Source organism: Puma concolor, chromosome B4 (genome assembly GCF_028749965.1).
Source record: "Puma concolor isolate L17-30 chromosome B4, mPumCon1.1.hap2, whole genome shotgun sequence".
Classification (NCBI taxonomy): domain Eukaryota; kingdom Metazoa; phylum Chordata; class Mammalia; order Carnivora; family Felidae; genus Puma; species Puma concolor.
In genome coordinates, this window is record NC_141673.1 from 71,696,428 (window position 1) to 71,721,747 (window position 25,320).

General features: G+C 34.9%; 2 protein-coding genes across 3 annotated transcripts in view; one reads left to right on the forward strand and one right to left on the reverse strand.

Moving 5' to 3' along the window:
- Window positions 1-13,302, forward strand: part of PUS7L (pseudouridine synthase 7 like) — a 33,206-nt gene extending 19,904 nt beyond the window's left edge. For both annotated transcript variants that reach the window (XM_025930523.2, XM_086713610.1), the window contains exons 4-9: window positions 483-675; window positions 3,561-3,659; window positions 6,075-6,156; window positions 7,295-7,575; window positions 11,303-11,356; window positions 12,389-13,302. In XM_025930523.2, the coding sequence (XP_025786308.1) occupies window positions 483-675; window positions 3,561-3,659; window positions 6,075-6,156; window positions 7,295-7,575; window positions 11,303-11,356; window positions 12,389-12,715 (1,036 nt within the window). In that variant the 3' untranslated portion in view covers window positions 12,716-13,302. The remainder of the gene's footprint in view (window positions 1-482; window positions 676-3,560; window positions 3,660-6,074; window positions 6,157-7,294; window positions 7,576-11,302; window positions 11,357-12,388) is intronic.
- The window catches only part of IRAK4 (interleukin 1 receptor associated kinase 4), an 87,262-nt gene that overhangs the window by 45,705 nt on the left and 16,237 nt on the right, over window positions 1-25,320 (reverse strand). The window contains exon 2 of the mRNA XM_086713611.1: window positions 3,910-4,368. The gene's annotated coding sequence lies outside the window, so the exon portion shown is untranslated. The remainder of the gene's footprint in view (window positions 1-3,909; window positions 4,369-25,320) is intronic.

Consider the following 25,320-nt stretch of genomic DNA (forward strand, 5'->3'; position numbering starts at 1 on the left):
TGCTCAGAACCTGGAGCCTGCTTTGGATTCTGTGTCTCCCTCTCTCTCTGCCCCTCCCCCACTCTCAAAAATAAATAAATATTAAAGAAAAAGTGTTCAGAGCAGAATTTTAGTAAAATCCTCTGGTGCTACTGGTTTTTCTTAGTAATGTTGGAGGAAGAGAGACTGAGGAGAAAAGGAACAAAGTCTGAGGACAGGAAGACTAGAACAGTTAAGAGGTTTTTACCAGTTAAATTAAGGAGAAATCAGAAGGCACAGATAAAGTGATAATAGCATTAGGAGTATGTGTTTCAGATCATAAAACAACTCTGTTAATATGATCCTATAATAATGGGTTTTTTAGTGCACATTCGTTGAAATAACATTAACTTTTGAATTTTTAGGTGTTCTGGTATAAGTGGTTGTCTGGCAACTGTCATTTAAACTTACGTTAATTTTTAAATGTAAGATTTAACTGAGTCTATATGATTTATCGTTTATAGGTTGAAAAATATTGAAAAAGAAATTGAAAAGAAAAGAATGAATGTGTTTAATATTCGATCTATAGATGATTCCCTTAGACTTGGTCAGCTCAAAGGAAATCACTTTGATATTGTCATCAGAAATTTAAAAAACCAGATAAATGACTCTGCAAACCTGAAAGACAGAATTTTAGAGGCAATAGAAAATGTTAAGGTAAGAAAACTCAATTTTAAAATAATGTTATAGGGGGGCGCCTGGGTGGCGCAGTTGGTTAAGCGTCCGACTTCAGCCAGGTCACGATCTTGCGGTCCGTGAGTTCGAGCCCCGTGTCAGACTCTGGGCTGATGGCTCAGAGCCTGGAGCCTGTTTCCGATTCTGTGTCTCCCTCTCTCTCTGCCCCTCCCCCGTTCATGCTCTGTCTCTCTCTGTCCCAAAAATAAATAAACATTGAAAAAAAAAATTTAAAATAATGTTATAGGAAAATGTTTATAGTCCTCTTTACACTGAGGCAGGAAGAAAAACTTTTTCTTTTGTACCTTTTTTTAAATGTGTATATGTAATTATTTAAAAAATGACAGGGACATTTGGCTTATTTTTAATTTTCTTGGTAGTATATTTTTGTATTAAAAACCAGCTCTAATGTGATATTTAAAAATGTAACATATAGTGTTATCCAGAGTGTGTGGGGAGGGGGAAGCTATCTATATAAGAACAGAGGTAGGTTTTTTTGTTGTTATTTGTATGTTTAGCACATGCCATATAGAGTAGTATTTTAGGCAAAAGGATTATTTTTTTTTGGAAATTTGTTCAGTAATTTTTTTCAGAAATCTTTGGTTAATAGTTACATTACTTATCAGAATTATATACAATCTTTTTCTTTTTAGTCTAATTATGATTTTTTTCAATGTAGTAAATCACATACATTTTATTATGTCTTGCAATAAAAAGCTATTTAACATAAACATATAAGTGACATTTGCCAGGCATCTAAACATACCATAGCCTTCAGTCTGATCATCTAGAGTATGGTTAGCAAACTTTCTCTGTAGAGGGCTAGGCATATGGTCTCTTTTGCAACCACTATACTGCCATTGTGTGGAAGCAGCCATAGACAATACATAAATGAATGAGCATGGTTGTGTTCCAATAAAACTTTATTTACAACAAATAGGTGTAGGGCCACATTTGACTTATAGGCCATTAGTAGTTTGACAAGTTCTGATCTAGACCAGTAATCCTCAATCTGGGATGCTTGTATGCAATCTCAGTAGTCAGTCTCTACCCCCAAACCAATTAAATAAGAACATTTGGGAATGCAGCTTAGTTTATTAATATCTTTTTAAAAACTCCCTAGCTGATTTTACTCTACAGCTAACATTGAGAAACACTGATATAAGATTCTGACCACAAAGACCTTTTTACACAGTTTTACTCCTCTCCAAAGAAAAACAAACAAAAAGCCAGGTTTTTAATCAGTTATTATGCCTTATAGTCAGGAAAATGACTTCTAATAAAGATTTTTAAAATTCAGCACATTTACCTGTGCATAGACACTCTTTGATTGTATACCCCTTATATGGTTGTTTTTCCCTTACTTCTGTATCTAAAATTCTTTTCTCTGTCCTGAAAAACTGCTACCAAAATAATATCCCTTAAAAAGGGGAGAAAATTTCTCTGAAGTCTGATAGCATTTATTGCCTGTCTTTCATTTGGAACTTATGGATGCACAACTGCTAGTTATAAAATCCCCATTAGAAATGGTTTTAGCTTTAGCCAACTTTCCTTTAGTTCTGAAAATAAGAAGTCTTTGAAGTTTTGTTTTAGACGGTTATAACTTTGACCACTAGAAACCTTTTGTTATATCCAGCCCTAAGTAATTTGAAGGGGTATTTAAAACTCTTCTGGTTATTCGAGGATATTATTTGATATTATTTTTCCAAATTTGAAGTAATAATTGCTGAATGAATAAATATGATCTCCTCTCATAAAGTGAGTGTGGAAGACTCTTATCTTTCAAGAAACCATCTGGGCCCTGATGTTTTCCTTGTGAGAGCATGTTTAACCACTGACTATTATTGTCTTTAAGGTTGCAGAGTAATTTACAATTTTCTGTTCTTGGGGAAGTGATGCCATGTCATTCTCTTGACTCAGGTCTTTAGAAACTGAGATAATTAAAAAATGAATTGTTCTGTATAAAGGAACTAAGACTTGCTGGGTTTGAAGTAAATGTATTGCTTATTCCCAGCATCTCCAGACAACAGGAGCATCTCAGAATCAGAAAGAGCTTTAGAGCAAAGATCACACTCAGTAACCAGTTCATCCCAGTTTTCCCAGAACTTCCCCAATTTTAGCATTGAAAGTCCTGCATCCTAGAATACCCTTCAGTAATATGAATGGAAAGCTGACCTATTTTTTTAAGGCTTTTTTTGCCGGCCTTATTTTCTAACTTTTAATTTGTTTTTCTTCTTTCTTTTCTTTAATTGTATAGCATATCTCAGACCACTTGGTTCCCATGTGTATATTGCTGACTACAGTATTCTTTTATTAAAATAAATATGAGGAGGAAACTTGATTAGATATCTGACACAATAATTCTATTAATTTGTTGTAGTCACTTTGGGCCTATGACAAAGACCCATAGACTGGGTGACTTTTAAATCACAAAAATATATTTTGTATCATGCTGGAGGCTGGAAGCCTGAGATCAGGGTGCCAGCCTTGTCTTTGTGTTGTATTCTCACATGGTGGAAATAGAGTGAGCTAGCTCCAAGGTCTTTTCTTAGAAGGGCACTGATCCCATTCATGAGAGCTCTGATTACCTCCCAGAGTCCCCACCTCCAAATACCATCACATTGGAGGTTAGGATTTCAACGTATGAATTGTGGGGGATATACAGGCATGCAGTCCATAACAATATGCTTTGTTTTTTTAATTTTAGTTTTTAATTTTTTTAATATAATTTATTATCAAATTGGCTAACATTGTATACAGTGTGCTCTTGGTTTTGGGGGTAGATTCCCGTGGTTTATCGCTTACATACAACACCCAGTGCTCACATAATAATATGCTTTTAATGATTGATTTTCTTGTATTCGTAGAATAAAGGGTTTGTAAATTACTATGGACCGCAGAGATTTGGGATGGGAAGGAAAGTTCACACTGACCAGATTGGATTGGCTTTGCTGAAGAGTGAAATGGTATGGATTAAAAAAAAACACTCTGCTCTGATTTGTTTTGTCAGTTATACTTACTATGTAACCCAGCCCTTTGCTTTGTTAACCCAGCATGTGAATGCATATGTACACACATACATACACCATATGCTACATTATTGAACATTTATTAGCAGCTATTGTAGTCTGAGTATCACACTGTAATAAAGTGAATTGTATGTGATGTCCCTGTGTTTAATACTTGAGACTTAACAGAGAATTGATGATCACTCACCAAATTCTTAATGAAGTGAATGGAGGATTTGGAGGAAAAGTAACACCCTATAATTCCAGAAATATGGCATCCGATGATGCAAAATTCACATTTCTTACAGCATTTAAACAAAAGCTGTCCCTTCTTTTACACTTCATATTCTGTGCTTCTCATTTTTTTTTAACTTTGCTAGAGCTTTAGCTGTCAATTGTTGCTGTGTAACAAACAAACTACTCGCAAACTGCATCATATATAATGACGAGCGTTTATTATCTCACTGTCTCTGAGGGTCAGGCATCTGGGAGCAGCCGAGCTGGGTGTTGCAGCATCAGGGTGTCTCATGGTGTGCAGTCACACTGTCAGCCAGGGTTATAGTCTTTGATGACTTGATGAGGCACAGAGGATCTCCTTCCAAGCACACTCTGCTTTTGGCAGGAAGCATTAGGTTCCCATCATGGGACTACACATGACATGACTTCCCTATGAGAGAGGAGTTCAGGAGCACAAATGCATGAGAGAGAGAGAGACCACAACATAAATCGAAGTGTCTTTTATAATGTAATCTTAGAAGTGACATTGTCACTTCTGCTCTGTTTTACTCAGTGGGCACACAGATCCACCCTGGTAAGTACAGAAGAGGACTGCACGAGGCATGAGTACCAGGGAATGGAGATCAGCGGGGGCCAACTTCGAGGCTGGCCCCATGCTAGAAAGCCATATTTTCTTTCCTTGGAAACATTTTCTCCCCAACCTTTATATTCTTTGCATCTCAATTTAAATTCTCATCCCATTCCCAAGAAAAATTGAATTATTCTTATCTTGTGACTTCAAAGCCTCTTGGATTTCCCATCTTAGGTTTTATTATATTTTACTGTTAATGTTTATTTAATCTTTTCCAGTAAACAAACACTATGTCTCTCTTGCTCAACATTCCATCCCTGGTACTCTGCATAGTGCCTAGCACATCACAGATGCTTAGTAATATTTATTTGAATGAATTAGCTTCTTAACATATATTTGTTTGAATGGATGAATGAATACTGTAAAATAAGACTGGGATTTTAGGTTGAATGATGTATTTTAAGATCCTTTCCTACTCTAAAACATATGAATCACCATGCTGGAGACAGTATAATAATAATAATATACAGGACCTCATAGATAGCATTAAAAAAAAGGAACATCTTTTAATCTGTTTAGTTTTCAAAAGAAAATATTACTATTGGCAATAAAAAAAAGATTTAGCAATTATTTTAAAGACCAAAGCATTCTAAAACTTGAGAACTGGAATGAAATTAGTGGTTCACCATTTTCCTATGCTTATTACCTCCCCTGTTTTTGTTGTCTATGTTGGTCAGGTCTGAGTTTTATGTCATTAGTTCATACATGGCAGTCATAACTCAATGATAGAGATAAGGAATGACAGAAGTAGAATATGGAAGTGATGGGAGGCACTTTTTCCAGTTGAGAATATTTTGTTTTAATTTTTTTAAACTTTTATTTATTTTTGAGAGACAGAGCATGAATGGGAGAGGAGGAGAGAGAGAGGGAGACACAGAATCCAAAGCAGGCTCCAGGCTCTGAGATGTCAGCATAGAGCCTGACATGGGGCTCAAACCCATGAACTGCGTGATCATGACCTGAGCCGAAGTCAGATGTTCAACCAACTGAGCCACCCAGGTGCCCCAGTTCAGAATATTTTAAACCTGTGTGTAAAGTTGCTTGGTACAGATTTATTTACCAATTTAACACTGTTTAATTTTTGAAAGCTTGAAGATAAAATTGCAGCACCAAATATCATTGGTTAAGTGCCTATTTTTTTTTTTTAATGATGCTAGAGAATTTGTATCTTTTTTAAAAAAGTGATTTGCGACCACCTGGGTGGCTCAGTCAATTAAGCACCTGACTCTTGATTTTGGCTCAGGTCATGATCTCACAATTTGTGAGTTTGAGCCCAGCATCCGGTTCTGTGCTGACAGCATGGAGCCTGTTTGTGATTCTCTCTCTCCCTCTCTCTGCCCCTCCCTGCTCATGCTTTCTCTCTCAAAAATAAATAAACATGATTCTCTCTCTCCCTCTCTCTGCCCCTCCCTGCTCATGCTTTCTCTCTCAAAAATAAATAAACATTTTTTAAAAAAGTAATTTGTCATTTTCATTTACTATGTTTGCTTGCTTGATTTTTAAAGGTGGAGGCTGTAAAATTATTTCTTACACCAGAAGATTTGGATGATCCTGTAAACAGAGCAAAGAAATATTTTCTTCAAACTGGTATTTAAAAGTTTCTTTACCCCATACATAGTCATGCAAATCTATAATATAAATGTATGTCATTAGGCGGGCATTCATTGCAACATAAATGTGATAGGAAATAGATTATAGTATGTTATATATTTAATAATTTTATTACATGCCCAAGACACTTTAGTTTGGGCCAAATATCCAGAACTCTTGTCTGTTTTAACTCTTGCCTGGGGGTAGGAGTAAGGGGAGAAATAGCTTCTTAGTTTTTCTTGGTCTGTACCCTCAGAGGAGATAAGAATTCCAAATTCTAAACTGGTACTGATGGAAGTATATGCTACAATTCGGGGAGACTGAAAAACTAACTACATAAAAGTATTATTTGTTGTATCCAAAACTTTGTGCATTGATTTGGGCTTAGTCGCCATTCAGCCCTGTCAATTTTGACACTTTAGCCCAATGTGATGGTTTATAATGCAGAATGTTTAATGAGAAGCACTAAAGAAAAGTGGTTATGAGTATGGGTTCTAGAGTCAATCTACATGGAGTTTCACTCTCGAAATGACGTATGTGTTTGTATTATTTAGAGTCCAGAGAACATAATGTCCTTACGGCAATGATTCATACAGTTCAGTGTGCATGAGCAACATGTGGCACATTTACTAAAATGAGGATTCCTACCTGAATAAGCCTCTTTGCAGTAGAGTCCATCAATTTAATTTTAAAAAGCACCCCATTAGCAAGGCCTGTTAGCATACATGAAGGATCCAACCTTTCTTATTCCAAATATTCTATAAGTGTTCATAATAGCTCTTTAAAAATCTATAGGCTCACAGGTTTATTTCATGCCTTTTTTAAAAGAGGTCCTCTGAATAATTTCCAGTTAGTTTATCTCCATTCTGAAGTAGGTATTACTAATGTGCTTTTTGCTATTTGTTTTAAAGCAGGGAAAATGAATGGAGAATGGACTATATGACTAATAATCTTTATTAAACAAACAAACTCTTCAGGTATAGCTAGGTTTATAGTTGGTAATAAGCATCATCTTCATATTCAAGTTTATAAGATGACACAGTTCATTGCCTCTCATTTAGAGGGCATAATAAAGGTACTTACAACTGGCCTTTAAAGGAAAGTGATTGACTCACTGATTTTCTCTTTATTTCAGAGGATGCTAAAGGCACACTTTCATTGATGCCTGAATTCAAAGTTCGAGAGAGAGCATTGTTGGAGTCACTGCATCGCTTTGGCATGACGGAGGAGGGTTGTATCCAGGCGTGGTTCTCTTTTCCCCATTCTATGCGCATATTCTACGTTCATGCATATAGCAGTAAAATTTGGAATGAGGCAGTATCCTACAGACTTGGAACCTATGGGTCAAGAGTAGTAGAGGGTGATTTGGTCTGTTTGGGTGAAGATGTTGACGATGAACATTTCCCAAATAATAAAGTAAGTATCCTTTCATCAAAGTTTTCAAAGAGTTGTTACTATACTTGGAATATTAGAGAAGCTCGTTTTTAGAAATCATTTAGCACTAAACACACATTTTATTTTTTCACTTGTATTTATTTGCTTATCTTCTGCTTCTATGCTGTTAACTGAGGCTTAACACCTATCTGTAAACAGAAAGATAAAAATAGTCAGTGGTATTAAGTAAAAGGTACAAACGTAGTAAACCTTCCTTTAAAGAACACGTTAAAAAAATTACAGAAGTAATGCACAAAATAGTGCCATTAAAAGTGAAAAATTATGTTGAAAAAAAAAAATTTAAAAAAAAAAAAAAAAAAAAGTGAAAAATTGAAACTTTACATACAAAGCTGTCATCTTGCCACCACTCTTATTGTGTGTCCAGGAAATCAACCTCTGTTTTTTTCATATATGTTCTTCTAGACCTTTTTCTATGCTTTCACATAAATATCTATAGAAAAGTGTATTTTTATTCTATTAGCTAACATGAATAAAAGCAAAGGCAGGGCTTAGGAGCTCAGAACTTAAAATATGAAAAGGAAAAAATATAGTTTTTATAATGATGGTATATAGGGTGTGTAATGTTTGGATGTATTTTATATAAATGTGATTTTATATAATTGCCATTTACAACTTGCTTTTTTTATAAATTATAAAAATTATAATATAAATTTTATAAAGTTTTTATAATGGAAAGTTTCTCTTTCCATTTCTTCTCTGTACAACTAGTATTTTTATCTTGGGCTTGAACAGTTAAAATAATGAAACTGAATTATATAAGTCAAGTAAAGAAATTTATTTTATATATAATGCAAAGAATAAATTAAAATGCAAAAATAACATTGTCTCAAGTCAGTCTCAGAAATACGTTATAAAAGTTAGTGAAGGTATTTTGAGTAGTAATTTCATATATAACGTCGTAAAATCATTGAGTTCTAGATGAGAAAAGGGTTTTAGAGACTCTCTTTCCTAACTCCCATTTTGTAGAAATGAAAATCGAGACCCAAATTGGAGAGGAGACAGATTAAGTGACATAGGTAGCAGAATTAAAAAGACCCTAGCCTGAATTGGTCCCTAGCAGAGAAATCATGGAATATAGAAAAGGTGTCTAAATCTAGAGAGAACATGGGCCAGTTTTTCAAAAAGGAAGAAAAATAGAAAGACAGACTCTGAACTCTATGTAAAGGAAACTTTATCTAAATTAATGGCACAGTCTGGATGTATGAATTAAGGTTTTGTTTGTTTTGTTTTTGTTTTTGTTTTTGTTTTAAGTAATGGAGATCCACCTCAAACTAACTTAAGGCAAAGCAGACAGGAATTCATTGGCCCTCATAACCAAGGCGCTGATTCAGGCGCAGCTCTATCCAGAGGTTAAGCAGTCTCTTAAATAATCTCTATCTTCTTTTCTTCATCTTTCAGCTCTGCTTTCCTATGTTAGAGCCATTCTGAGTCTGGCTCATTCTTTTAGTGGCAAGATGGTCATGAGCATCTCTAAGCTTATCTCTTGTGTGTAAGTGATGAATCATGGGAATCTACTCCCAAAGCCAAGAGTACACTGTATACTCTGTATGTTAGCTAACTTGACAATAAATTATATTAAAAAAACAAACAAACAAAAACCCAGATTAATGTGACTGCAAAAACAAACAAAAACAAACAAACAAAAAACCACCTTGTAGAGAAGAGGACTTTTTTCCCCCGTGGAATAAAAGCCATGGGATTAGGTCTCTCTGGCTAGGAGTGACCAGGCTTGGGTCCCATATCCAGGCCCAAACCAATTATTGTGGCCTGGAGTATGTCATTGGCTAAGCCTATGTTCCAAAGGATCCTTCCTGGAACCACCCCATAAAAATCACATTTGCAACCTGGTAATGAGGGTGCTACTACTGGAAAAGAGAGAGTAAAGGCTGAATAAGCCAGAGCAACAGATGTCTGCTTCACTGTTTCATTGAATGGGTGGGTGGCTTATAAATATTTAGTCAAGAAAGGGATTACTGGGAGCATAAATCACTAAGAATGGTCATTTAACTGAGACAACATCTGAAACTGTGTAAAAAGAAATACAGCATTATAGGCTTTACTTTACCTCATGTGAGTGGAAGAAGAGCTATCAGTGATCTCCTTTTTATAAATACTGAAAAATCAAGTTTTTTTTCACATATTCCAGGAAACATGTTCTTTTAAATATTACCTGTGCTACGCATTATTTAGTAAGTTAGCCGTTACTAATTCAGATTTTCAGATATTAAACGTTACTTTGACAAGATATGGTAATAATCTCTGAAATACATGTCTTATAGGACTTTGTTCAACGTAACATTTTGTAAGGAGAGTTGCAGGATCAGAAGTGTATCTGCTTTTCTTTTGGAGCTATAAGAGAAAGGAGAACATTTTCTTCCTCATGTCTTGCTAAGTTTCCTTCTATTAGCAAAAAACTAAAAGTCTTTATATATTGTAAGACCAATCATTTATACTCTATTAGTACGTACTAAGAAAAGAAAAAGCAAGACTTACAGATCCAAAATGGTAACATATGAAAAGAAAAAGACAATCAAGTTTCTAATAAATGGTATATGGGGCATATCATGTTGTGCATCTACAGTTAAAAATTGTAGGAAACTATAGGACGCTATTGTGATTCCTTCTTGATAGGATTACTAGACAGGTACAGATATACCTTTATTTCAAGTCACAAGGTAGATTTTCTTATAATTTTTTGTGAACAAGATAGAGAAATGTGTTAGGTGAATTAATTAAAAAATTAGGTGAATTCATAGTTGGGGAGTAACCATACACCAAAAGTATGTTTGTTAATCAAAAAATTGATTGATATCAATCTGGAGGGAGTTCTCCAAACACAAAACATGGTCTTCTGTACTTGACCACATTTTCTGGTATTTTCATAGACTTATGAGTTTGTGAAAGACAAAAAGCTGGAAATGATGATGCGGGAGAGACCCTCATCCCATGGATTTGGTCAGATCACATCTAGAGTTTTATATCCATTTTTGAGTGCAGCAATTAAAAAACTTACCAATAAGCAAACATACAAACCCAAAATGAAAAACAGAAAAGGGAAGCATCTAATCTATTGATTAGAGTAGGCAGACTTGAAGGGAAAGCCAGCAGAGTTAGAGGGGATCTGGACACTACATTATGTGATAAATGCTTTGGAAGGTGGGGGTCCTGTTCATCCTTGTTTAGTGATGACAGCTGCCTTTATACCTGAGTTTCATATGTTAGAGAAATCAGAATGACCTATTCTGTAGTGTCCTATAGCAGCATTTCTCAGACTTACCACATACCTCTTTTTTTTCCCCTGCCTCTTATTACTGTTCTGTGAAACATGTTTTGAGAAACATCACTTCTCGGAGAGTATTATGATATTTGTTGGGGACAGAGGTGGCGGGGGGTGTGGTGGTTTCAGAGAGTGGAGTTTTGATTCAGCGTAACAACTTTGTAAGTCAGGAAAAGTTGGTGATAAGGTGAAATTATCACCTCAGAGTGTTAAGCTACCTCCATTCTCTACGTGTTCCAATTTGACTTGGTTAAAGCAGGAAGCGTTCTAATTTTTATGCAGTCTAGAAACAAATTGTGAACATACTCTTGTTTGGGTACATGTATATTCAGCATGGGAGTCGAATTATACATAACAGGGAAAATTGAGGGAATGAATCATCCATATTTTTGTCATGTTTTTAAAAAATAGGTTCATCTAGTAACTGAAGAAGAGGAATCAGCTAACACATATGCAATACATCAGGTAAATTTGCTTAAGAATTGGCATCACTTTGGTCTACATGTAGATATTGAGATATTGTGTCCAAAAGACAAAATGTTGATTAGTTTTCTTCTCTACCTTCCTTTTTTTTTAAACTACTTTTTAATTCAGGTGCAATTATATACAATAAAATTCACTCTTCTCAGTTTCCAATTCTAAGAGTTTCGATAAACACATACAGGCTTAATGACCACCACAGAAATCAAGATAAAGTAACATTTTCATCTCTCCCTAAAATTTCCCTGTGCCCCTTTTTAGTCAACCCGTACCCCTAGTCCCTGGCAGGAGCATTTTCTGTCCCTATAGTTTTGCCTTTGAAAGAATGTCAAATGGAATCTTATAGTATATGGCCTTTTGTGTCTAGCTTCTTTCAGTTAGCATAATTAATTTGAAATCCATTCATGTTGTGTGCATTTGAATTTTTTACCTTGTGCCTTTTTCTGACTAACCGTTTGGTACCAGTAGTTCAAGAAAAATGTCTAGAAATCACCCGCAAAGGAGGAGAGCCTTACAAAAGGCATAAGCAGCTGTATATGCTGCTGGTGGTTCGCTTTCATGTTTTTAAATAAGTAAGAAGAATGTAACATCATCAGCCAAAATACCAGTTATATTATTGAACAGTAGGGATTCATCTTTGTGTTATAGAAACAATACGCTTTTAGGATTGAATGACTACGTTGAGGTTAAGTCTTTGTCGGCTAATTAAATGTACCAGAACTTCTTGTTTCCTCTCTTCTGCATTAACAATAGTTTGTCTAGTAGTATCTGACTTGAGTTGGTTACCTTGGTTATTGTGAATCCTTCTTGATTTTAGTTAGCTCTCTGCCTGGCAGCATTTAAAATAATCAAAGTGGTGTGGTGGTCAGTAGCATGTTTTAGGCTGATTGTGAGGTTTATATCCTGAGACATAATGATCATATCTCAAGGATTATTTCATATACCAAATCTCAGTGTTACAATGATCATGTATTTTTCTGAAGGCTGTTTCATCTGTATTTTTTCCCTTCTACACAGGTGGTTCTTCCAGTGCTTGGATACAATATTCAATACCCGAAGAACAAAGTAGGGCAGTGGTACCAGGAAATACTTAGCAGAGATGGACTGCAGACATGTAGGTTTAAAGTACCTACTCTGAAACTGAACGTTCCAGGATGCTATAGACAGATATTGAAATGTCCCCACAATGTCTCATACCAACTAAAGGAAGAACATGATACTGATGTCAAAATGGAAGGTTCCCACATTGATGAAGCAACTTTATCTCTTTTGATCTCTTTTGATCTTGATGCTTCGTGTTATGCTACGGTCTGTCTGAGAGAGATAATGAAGCATGACTTTTAGAACCATTAGCCTTGATCTAATCATATCTGTCATTCTTTAGAAGAGAGGGAGCTAAAATTTCTGGAGCATCTACCATTTACCAGGAGCTTTATAATTGGTATCTCCTGTAATTACAAAACATCCTGAGGAACTAGGAATTTGATGCTGATGTTCCAGAGGACATAGAGCTAGTAAGTGGCAGCGTTTCAATTTAAGACTGCAAAGCTTATGTTCCTTCTATGATCTAATGTTTCAGTGACCTTTATTCTGTGCTATAAAGTTTACAATCTTTCTGGACTATTCAGAGCATATAATACTGCAAGGTAACATGTAAAAAAAAACATGTTTGGAGTAATGTTGATATCCTCTACTTGCTTAGAATGTAGATGAAACTAGATTTTAATGAAAGCGTATGATTAGAGAGAAAGATAAATGAAGCATTTTGTTAATTATTATTGTCATTCTCCATTTTTGAAATCATTTATCAGAATAATACATTAGGGAAATATAATTTATATTATGGTAGCTACCCCGGGGTAATTTACCTCTTTATGAGATAAATAATCTTCGGTGAAGATTGAAATAAAATTTTTCATACAATTTCCTTATCTCGATATACATTGACCCTCTTGACTTTCTGTGATTCTTTTCTCTGTCATCAAAAACAAATTTTAGAGTCAGACAGATCTGGGCTCAGACTCCAGCTCTGACACTTACAAGTCACTTTGGGTATGTTGTTGACTCTTTTTGAGACTTACTAAAGAATCAGGACATCACAACCTCATAAGCAACAAGTAATAGAATTGTCTCCACCTTTTATGTTGCTAGAGGAAGAAAACATTTTGCCTATTTGAAAACTGAAATTTTTAACTATCCCACATCGTAAACCATCCTTAACCACTTATATATATCAGTTAAATTTGGGGTGGTGGTGGTATATATTGATTTTGAAGGTCTAGCATCCTTTCATTGCTGGTAGTATAATATCGTGACATTTAAAAAGCAGCATAGAGCATTGTATGTCAGCATTTGGCACTTTTATATACTTAAGTCAGTGAAACTATTTTGGGTATAGTAGCATAAGGAAATAAAATTCAAAAGAAGGAAAAAAGTTACATGCAACACAAAACTTGTTCATTATAACATTTTTATACAAAGTGAAAGAAATTATAGTTTGAAAGTCCAGCATTAGATAACGAAATAAAATGAGATGTATCAACTTGATGGCAAAACATGTAGTTATTAAAAATTATTTTAAATGATGATAAAGGTTTTAGGTATGTGAAAAAAATGTTGCCCCTCAAAACCAGAAGATAGACATTACAAATGCAGTATAAACACTGAATGCAGCTCTTTCAAAGAGAGGCACTTTAGCATAGCTACTAAAAGTACAGTTACTGGGGACAAACTCCCCCAGTTTGAACCTTGGCTCTGCCAGGTAGCATGTGGCCTTGGACAAGTTGTTTAAGCTTTGTGTGCTTTGGTTTCAACATCTATAAAACGAGAATGGTAGTATACCTCCCTCATAGGATTATTGTGAGTTCATATATGTTCATATATGTAAAGTGAGTCCATACCAAGTTCATATATGTAAAGCACCTTGGAAAAATACCTGGTACTTAGTTATTGTTAAATAAGTATCCACAGATTCAAGTTTGGAAAGGAAGAGAAAAACATGAAAATAAGTGTCTTTTTTGTCATTACATATATTATCTTTTTAAACAGGGTGTGTTTTCAGTATTTTTTTTTTTTTAAGTTTATTTATTTTGAGAGAGTGGGTGAGGGGCAGAGACAGAGAATCCCAAGCAGACTCCGTGCTGTCAGCGCAAAGCCGGATGTGGGGTTTGAACTCATGAACCATGAGGTCACAACCTGAGCTGAAGTTGGATGCCTAACCGACAGAGCCACCCAGGTGCTGTTGTCATTATATATTTTAATAATAAACAGATCTCAGAACACAAAAATTGGAGGTTGTAGTACCATTGTTTTTTTAATTAATTAATTTTTAAAAATTTTATTTTAGAAAGAGTGGGAACAAGGGAGAGGGGCAGAGGGAGAGAGAGAGAGAGAGAGAGAGAGAGAATTCTAAGCGGGCTCCACACAAACAGAGCTTGATCCCACAACGTTGGGATCATGACCTGAGCTGAAATCAAGAGCCAGATGCTCAACCGACTGAGCCACCCAGGCGCTCCTATCATTTTAATATTTATTGAAAATAAAATGCTATATTAAGTAGTAAAAAATTTAGAAAAAAATGTTTCATCTCATGATAAATTATATCCCACAAATGTAATCAGAAAATGAATTATGCAAATTGTGACACTCTAGGTGTCTTATATGTTGAATTGCAATTAGAAAATATGAAAGCATTAAGATGTGCCATCATTGATATTATTTTCTTTGCCTGTAGATGGCACTATAATTTTAGATATCTTCCTTATTTATTTTATTTATTTATTTAATACTTTGGCCATATGTAAAGAAAGAATCACTGAACTTATTTCAAGTCACGATAAAATGTATTCAGATAGGGGCGCCTGGGTGGCTTGGTCGGTTGGGCGTCCGACTTCGGCTCAGGTCATGATCTCACAGTCTGTGAGTTCGAGCCCCGCGTCGGGCTCTGTGCTGACAGCTCGGAGCCTGGAGCCTGTTTCAGATTCTGTGTCTCCCTCTCTCTCTGCCCCTCCCCTGTTCATGCTCTGTCTCTCTCTGTCTCAAAAATAAATAAATGTTAAAAAAATTAAAAAAAAATGTATTCAGATACTGTTCATGTAGAAAATTATTTTATATGCCTGTAATATTTGACATGTGAATTTTTTTTCCATTTAAGGCCTTGAATGTACTTTGGACCATATGCTGACCAGTCACCTAGGTTTTTGCAGTTCTCCTGAGCATTTCAGGCCTTCAGAAGAATAATCTTTGAATTAGTTTTACTTTTCTAGGTTGCTCTTGAAACTGAGCAATAGTGCATAAGGATTACTGGGGTGAAACAAATTGAGGTTTTTGTGGCTTACCCTGAACTGCAAGTCGTATGCAGCTTCTGATTCAAGTAACATTTATTGAGGGTTTGTTGTGCCAGCACATTCACTTTTCTCATTTTAATCCATAGATCCAACCTACAGGTAGGTGGTATTTTCCCTGATTTTAAAGATGAGAATAGGGGCGCCTGGGTGGTTCAGTTGGTTAAGCATCCAACTTTGGCTCAGGTCATGATCTCATGGTTCATGAGTTCAAGCCCCACATCAGGCTCTGCACTGACAGTGTCAAGCCTGCTTGGGATTCTCGCTCTCCTTCTCTCTCTGCCCCTCCCCTGCTCTCTGTCTCAAAAAATAGAATAAACTAAAACAAACAATTAAAAAAAGAAGATGGGAATATATCTGAGTGGTTTACTGACCTAGTTAAGGTCAAACAAGATAGTGTGTGGTTAAACTTGATTATGCTTCATGGATCAGTACTGTTTTTATCTACCTAATATTTGCCTTCTGAAAACACGTTTTTTTGTTAATGACTTTCATTCCCACCGATTCAGTATTACTTGCTCCTGATTAATAGACGTACTGGAGCATGTCTTGAGAGAAACAAGATTTCTTTTGAGATTCTGAGACTAAAATAAAAGTAAAGCAGATCCTTCAGGAAATTCCCAAATCATTTTGGGTTATTTTCCAGAGTACTTTGGGACTCGTATCACAATGATAGACAAAATTATCATAGGTCATATAGGAGGTTATTTTAGATGGTACCTGGCACAATAGTAGTATTGTTGAAAAAGCATGGTGAGAGAGTTGCTGCTTTTTTTAGAAAATCTTCTGAAACACTAACGACAGTGTCTAGCATCTAGTAAATTCTCAGTGCCAGCTAGTGTTATGATAGTTAATGTTACATTACCGTGCTGATGAAAGTTTTACGGTAGATTGGTTAATGACTTCCCCCTTGAGATCTGATCTGACTCTGTCTTTGCATAAAGTAAGTATAATTCAGCACACTTTTAGATTTACTTATTTTTTTTTAAGCGAAAAACACTTTCTCAGTCTGGGAATTCAGCAATTCATTCAAATTAAGATCTTTAAGAATTATCTAGGTCAGTGTTTTCAATATTTCCCACCTGGGAACTACCTTAGGAGACCAAAAAGAAAGTGAAGCCCCAGGTTAACAGTACAGAGTTTTAACATAACATTGGGATAGGAGAAGAGGCTGCAGGAAGATGCTGGAGTAAGGAAAATAGGACTTTTCATTTTTTTCTCTATTTACCTCTGAAGTGTTTGGGCTTTTAAATAAGAATGTATTTGTGTATTAATTTTATAGTTAAAAACCTTGACGAATACGTACAGTTTAGAGAAGGTAAGGTAAGAGAATTGATGGATTATAGTTGCATTATTTTCAGAATGGTTCTTCTGGTGGCTTATGCCAACATACTGCCAGAGAGAAATATGCATTATATGTTTTAATGGCACTAATGACAGTTAATATAAATAGTTTAAAGTTTAGTGCCTGTGATATGGATTTTGCTTTCAGATTCAGAAAGGTTCTTAGAGATAGCTTGATGTCTTATGGTATATCGTCTATTTTTCCTAAGCCCTTCTGCTTTACCTATTTTTGAAGGCTACCAAGCAATGCCAAATGCCTGACATAATAGCCAACAGATATTTGAGTGTCCCTAAGTTAAAGGCACTCTGTAAAATACTGTGGGGAAAGACAAAATAAGTCAGATAATATCTGTGCCTTTGAGGGATTAACAGTGTTATATCCTTTAAGATATTTGATTTGAAATGTCATCTGCAAAAAGAATATGTGGACTAAATGGCACGGAAAAAAACAAGCAGTGTCTTTCCATTTCACGTATGGCTCACTATACGGCCAATAATATGTTACTTGACCTCTCAGCACCTCATTCTGAATCCTTACATGATACTTATATTAGCATTTCTAAGCATTTTGAGATCTCTTCTTAAAATATGCTTTGAACTATTCAGTCTAAATGCTGCTTTCTGGAAAGCTACTACTTTAAAGAATGGGAAATGGTGTTAATGGAGTTAATCTTGTGTAATTTCAGTGTGGGTTGTCAGGAATATCTTTAAGTAAAGAAAATGACTCTAATCTTCTTAAGCAATTCATTTTCTCAGGCGCTGTGAGGCGGGAGCTAATTTACTCGGCCTGTGTACATAGACCCTGTCTGAAATAAGAAAAATTTTACTCATGGAAAGAAGTCAGGACATCCATGAAATTATTTAAATTTAGATATACTGGAAAATATTATAAAATAGAAGATATATTAAAATGTCTTTTTCATTATCAGTTTCCTTAAAACACAACTCAGTCACCAATATAGAAATGAAATCCCTGTTACAAGGAAAAAATTTAATTACGGAGTCAAAACAAGAGCTATTTAGTTGTTTTTAAAGAGAAGAGATCAAAGAACTGGTCACTCCTTTACTGAGCACGTTCAAGCAGCAGGATGGGAGTGGGGAGTGGAGAGGGTTAGGGATTCAATTCTTTATGCTTTTATTCCAAGTCATCCTTTTCTGATGAGTCTTAGTGACATTCTCTTAGACTAGTTAGGTCAAGATTCTGAACTTTTCATTACAATAGTGTTTTAATCTTAGCTGATTATTGTTTCCACCCCCACCCCTAGTCATAAAGGACTAGTGTTCTTTTTTAAAAAAAAAAGAAGATGAAGGCTATTTCTATAAAAAATAAACAAACAACCTTTATACGTTTTTTAGGGTTTAGTAAATGGATTTCTTTTGCACCTGATTTTCAAAAGAAAATTCATTTACGTTGCATTTTTTCAATAAATATCTTAAGGTAAATCTAATAAATTTTTATGATATGTGAATAATAACAATGCACTTTACCTATTTAGAAGTGATTTTAGAAAAATTGAGAAGCAGTTATTCTGAATTCAAGGAGCATTCTCCCAAGGCATTGAAAGAGAAATTTTAATATCATCGTGAAGCATTTGATGATTGTGTTTTTCTTATACATCTTGTCTCTAGTTTTGATTATTGTGATAATTTTCTAGCTGGCTGCCTCTATTCTTCATTCTAACCAGTCCATCCTGTACCCTTGTAAACGGAGAAATCTGATCCTGTCATTGTGTTGTGGCCATTTAGCATTTCAGTGGCTTCCCAGTATCTATGTTATAAAAGTCCAAATCCCTAAACATAGCATATATATACCTGCACAGTATGGCTTTAAATTATCTTTCAAGTCTCGTCTTCCACCTGTTCCATAAAACATCTTTTTTGTTTGTTTGTTTTTGAGTTTATTTACTTATTTTTGAGAGAGAGAGAGAGAGAGAGAGAGAGAGAGGGAGAGAGAGAGAGGCAGCACAAGCAGGGAAGGGCAGAGAGAGAGAGGGAGACACAGAATCCGAAGCAGGCTCCATGTTGTCATTGCAGAGCCAGATGCTGGGCTCAAACCCACAAAGTGTGAGATCATGACCTGAGCCAAAATCAAGAGTCGGATGCTTAACCAACTGAGCCACCCAGACGCTCCAACATACTTTTTATTTTCGCTGTTTGCTCTTTTCCAAATAGTAATATTTTCTATGTTATGCATCTCAGCCTCCCATTCCTGTTGACAGTGTCTCTTCTTGCTTAGTTTAAATATCTTGTCTATTAAATCTGTGTTGTCATAACACTTGTATATGTCTGTACTATCTCATTACTCATACTAATTTGATTAAATATCTGACTCCTCTATCTATTAATTATTCAAAGGCATTCATCTCTGTACCTCAGGGACCCATCAGTGTTATAACATAATAGGTTAAAAATCCTGAATGAATACCACAAATATACTTCAGTAAATTTATTTGGCAAATATATATATATATTGTGATATATATAATTTCAGGAAAGTTCTAAAATAGTTTTTTTACCCTCACAGAAAATTTAGTAGAATTAGGTCTCATTAGATTGCTTTTCCACTTTTATAGAATTGCCAAAATCATTTTAATAATTTCATCTTTGTCATTACTACCTAGAAAATGTCTACCTTTTATTTAAATATTAAATGCATTGTAGAATTTCATTTACTGCTCAGAAAAAGCTCTCAAGGGTATAACTATTCTTCATTTCACAAATGAAGTGTCTAGAGCTTGAAGAGGTTGGGTAGTTTACTCTAAGTGGCAAAGAGAGTTTAACTTAGCTCTTTAGTTTCAAGGCCCATGGTGATGCAACACGTCTCCATTCTCCACTGTGCTTAACTAGTGGATAGTTAATTCGTGCATATCTCTTATTGACTTGTATATTTCTAAAACTTTATGATATTAAGGCAAATTGGGAGAAGACTCACTTTAAGTGACATAATGATAATATCTGTTGATCACTGAGCACTATGTGCTAAGCATTTTACAATTTACTAGAACATACCTGTAGAATAAGTACTGTTGTTATCTTCGTTTTGTGGATGAGGACTCGGGAGATTGAGTGCAATTAAGAAACTTGAGAACGATAAAACATGGAGCCAGAGCTGAAAACTGGAACCTTTTTCTAATAGAATCCAGAGACCCATAAACCATCAACTTGGTTTGAAATTAAATGACAGTGACTCCAGTCAGGTCATAGAAGCCAACACAGGTGTTCTTTTGAAGTCACCTTATCCTAGGTTTTGAGTAAATGTTCAAATACATGAACATCACAGAAAAAAGCAAGGCATCATAATTGAGAGTCTGCAGAAACAAATGATAATATAAATAGACCTGCAAGACTTCATAATTCTAGATACAGATGTCACGTTTACTCTTTTTAAAAGAGTAAGAGACAAGCTTAAAAATGTACAGAAAACAAGAAGCTAAAACAATTTAGCATAGGGGTGCCTGACTGTTTCAGTCTGTAGAGCATGTGGCTCTTGATCTCAGGGTTGTGAGTTCGAGCCTCACATTGGGTGTGGAAATTAATTAAAAAGAAATACTTTAAATAAAAACAAACAAAACAAGCATATTTGAAAAAGGACCAATAGACTTTCTAGAAGTGAAAACTTTAATAATCAAAACTTAAAACTCATTATATGAGTTTAATAACATCACACAAAATTGAAAAGCAAACTAGTAAACTAAAAAATAGTTCAGAAGAAATCCAGAATGGAGCAAATGTGAGATTAAAAAAATACAGAGGTGAGACATGGAGGACAGAGGAGATTTCAGATAATTTCATTGGAATCTGAAGGAAAGGAGAAGGAATAAGGTAGAGGCAACATTTTAATAGATAACAGCTGGGAATTTTCTGAAACTAGTAAGACACTAAAATAAGGATTTAAGAAGTCCAGTGAATCCCAAGCAGTGTAAGTAAAAAGAAGCCCACATTGAGATACATCATAGTGAATATGCAGAGCATCAATAATAAAAAGAAGAATCTTACAAGCGTCCAGGGAAATATTATTCTCAAGAAATGACTGGAGTGATAGCTAAGTCTCCAGAGAATTGATGGAATATATTAAAATAACTGAGAAAGTTTGCAAGTAAGTACTGACTCACTCAAGGAAATTCTAAAACAAAGAAACCCACAAAGAAACAATAACAAAAAAATGCTTCAGGCAGAGGGTAAATGATCCCAAATAAAAAAACCTAAAGTGGGGAAAATGAATGATGAACAGGAAAAGTGGTAAATATGTAAATATATATGTAAATCTATAAACATTGACTTCGTAAAATGATAATGTCTGTAATATCTGCTGGGTTACAAAAGAATGATAAATTAAAACATAGAGCCTGGGAGGGAACTTAAAGGAGTTAATGATCTAAGGTTGTGTTATCTGTAAAAAAGGGTAAATATATTGATTAACTTTGGTCTTCTGTAAGTTAGAATTGTGTGGTATAATATCTATAATAATCACTAAAATAATAAAACCAAGTGTAACATCCAAACTAAGCAAGATGATTGCTCTAGTGTGTGCCCCACAAATTAGAGCTTTGTGGTTAGTTTGATATACTTGATAAGAGAAATTTGATGAAAATACAAGAATCATTTACATTATCATGAAAAATTTTCAACATTGATTTTTGCAAAGAATAGGAAGAGTTGTTAGCTTCTTCAAACATAATTTCAAGTGCTGTAAACTTTGTATGATTGTAAAAAAGAGATTCAAAATTTACTATTTTCTAGACATTGTCACAAACACTTTACTTATTAATTTTTAATCATAAACTTTGAAGTGTGTGTAGCCATTTCACACACAGAATCCACTACTGAAAAGCTCTGGTCAAAGAAGCAACTCAAATTTCTTATTAATGTTTTGAAAATACTTTGTTTTGAAACTTTATGTTAACTCAGTATTTAGTATCTTCTCCTACTGTAGTTATACTTAGTATAGTTATAGTATCTTCTTCTACTGTAGCTGTAGTTATTTCATTTTCTGATCATATTTATATAAAAAAGGTAATAACATGTTTTTCACTAATTCCTACTCCTAAATTCTCCTCAGTCTACTGAGGAGATGGTACAGATGTCATTTTCTACATATGAGGGAAAAAGTTTGGAGAAAACTACAGTATGTAGAGCCAGATGGAGTTTGGGAAGAGGGAGAAGGGAAAATTCCTCATTATCTTTAATTATCCTGCATTTTAAGGCTATATTAAAAAAAGAAAAAATATTAGAAAATATTTATGTCTATAAATATGAATACTCTTATTTTTTTCCTTTTCCTTTTCCTTCTCTTTTTGGATCATGCCCCTGTGCTCTCACTCTGCATTTGACAACTGACTTGATCAGTTCCATAGCCACAAAATGTCATAAGTCGTTGGTTTCATAAGATACTTCTGTGACCTTTGTACTGATGGTTGCTTAGTGTTCCCAGAGGAAACTCACTAGGAGCCAGCCTTCAACTTCAATGCCTACTCTAATTTCACAGTGAAATATATCTTTGTACTTCTAACCCTGTCCCAGGTCATCCAACTCTACTAGGTATTCTTCTTCACGTCTTAATGCTCTAAGAAAAGCCGGAGGCTCTCCTACGTTTTTCTCTGCCTATTTCTGAAGTGTTAGAATGCTTATTTTATCATGCATTCACTTTCTAGGTGAGAAATCAAATAAAGTATTTTGATAATCAGGTGAATTGCTCTAGTAATTGCAGCTGAATAAAATCTCCCTTAGTAGGAGTTGTTGACAAATATTCTACATGTATTTAATAAGACAAATTAGAGAACTTACTATTTTAAGTCCTTGGTTATTGATTTTACAATTGTGTTTAATGTCATCCAAGAGAGTAGACAAAACAATAAGTCTTATGAGATATGAGTTAAACTTAGGTCTCTGGTCACTTATAATATGAATGTGGTTGTACAAGTGAGCTTTTCCTCCTGAAGATCATATAAAAGCAATAGGGAAATCAACATTTTTAAAGCTTACAAACAATATAATAAACAAACTTAAAGTACATGTAAGAGCTACCAAGGGCCCCTGAGACCTGAAAAAAAGTTGCATGGTAAGAAGTGAAAAAAAGTGGCAGATGGGTTCAATAACAGTAGACCTCAAAAGCACACACATTTAAAAAATAAATTTTTTTTCTGAAGATGAGGGGCCTGCCCTAAAGACAAAAAGTTCTATCTCTTGTTAGGAAGGGTATAAGAAATTGAGTAAGCAAGGCTGGTGACAAAAACCCTGCTGAACTTGGTTTGGAGCTAAACAAAGCATTGCAAACAATGATGTGTTGCATTTGTGAAAAGCAGAAGAGAGAATCTGAGTTATAAATCATGAAAGATTACTTGGTTTCTGTGTTCTAACCTAGTATCTCTATCAAATAACTGGGCCAGGAAAATTCAACTCATTCAATAATGAGTAATGAAGGACACTGGGCACAACCTCAACAAAAGGTACTCTAAGATAAACATGTGGAAGAGAGGTACAAAATTTATCAGCAGATCACACAAAGGTGGCCATAAAGAGGATAAAAGTTGTGGCACACACTTTTCTGTGGTAAAGCAATTGTTTCTACGAAGGAAGCTACCAAAAAAGAAATGGAAGAAGAAAGAAAAAAACATAGGAAATACTAAACAAAAGGAGGAGGAGAGGAAATCTGAGATAGCAGATTTCAAGAAAGATGCAGAAGCCAAAAACAAACCATCAAAGAAATGAAGGTGAAATTGAAACAAGTACCAAAAAAAGCAGATGATGAGAAAAATACAGTAAGGGTCAGAAAATATAAGGAGAATAAAATTGAACTCACAAATATTTGAAAATTTAAGCACACATGCCTGCATGCAAGGAAAATCATAAAACACAATGGTTAAGATGTAAAAGGATAACAAAAGACCTTCAAATTTGTGGTCACAAGAACATCTAAGACAGAATTTAAGAATATACTTTTCTATGGAATTGAAAAAGAATCTTGGATTCCTGGAAGGCTTGATGGACTGAGTACTAGGATGAATGAATTCTTCCTAGCTAAGCAGAAAACCATGAGTTTCCATATCTGACTGTGGATAAACTCAACCTAACTGAAGCTGTGGGCCAGCCTCATATCAACTCAAAACCTAGGAAGAATCCAAATAAACAGCCTTTCTTTCCAACAGTCAAATGAAGAAAGAACTTGTACTGTTTGAGAAATAGACCAACACTGGTCCTTCATATGTAATGTTGGGAATGGAGTTTTTATTTATTTATTTTTTTTTCAACGTTTATTTATTTTTGGGACAGAGAGAGACAGAGCATGAACGGGGGAGGGGCAGAGAGAGAGGGAGACACAGAATCGGAAACAGGCTCCAGGCTCTGAGCCATCAGCCCAGAGCCTGACGCGGGGCTCGAACTCGCGGACCGCGAGATCGTGACCTGGCTGAAGTCGGACGCTTAACCGACTGCGCCACCCAGGCGCCCCGGGAATGGAGTTTTTAAAAGTAAGACTTTCAGTGAAGCAAGAATGTGTGATCCATACTGAAGAGAAAACTTACTGGTGAAATATTAAACAGTTTCTCCTAAGATCAGAAGAAAGGAAATGATATCTGTACTCACCAATTTTGTTACATACTAGAGGTCCTAGCCAGGTCCAGCAGTAAAGCAAAGAAAAGAAATTGAATGCATTAAGTTTGCATTATTTCTTTTGGAAGACAATATAATAGTGTACATAGAAAATACCAAGTTATCTACCAAGAGAACAATACAAACAGCTACAACTAATAAATAGTTTTATCCAGTTCACAGACTATAAGGTCAATGTACGAAAGTCAAATTTGTTTCTGTGTAATAGTAATGAATAATTGGACAATGAAAAATTTTAAACAATACTATTTACAACTATAAAAACATGAAATATTTACAAATATACTTAATAGAGCTTACGTACCTTCTATGCCATTAACAATGAAACATTTTTGGGATTAAAAAAAAGAACCTAAGAAGATGGAGAGAGGAATGATATTCATTGACTGGAAATCTCAATATTGTTAAGATGTCAGCTCACCCCAAATTGGTATGTAGATTAAATTAATTGCCAATCAAAACACAACCAGCTGTTTGTGTGAAAAATGATACAAATGCTTTGGAAAACTGACAGTTCTCATAAATTTAAACATACTCTATTGTATGACTCACCAATCCCACTCCTAAGTATATATCAAAGATTGATGAAAACATGTCCACAAAAAATTACAAAATGTTATACAACAATGTTCACAGTAACTTTATTTATAATAA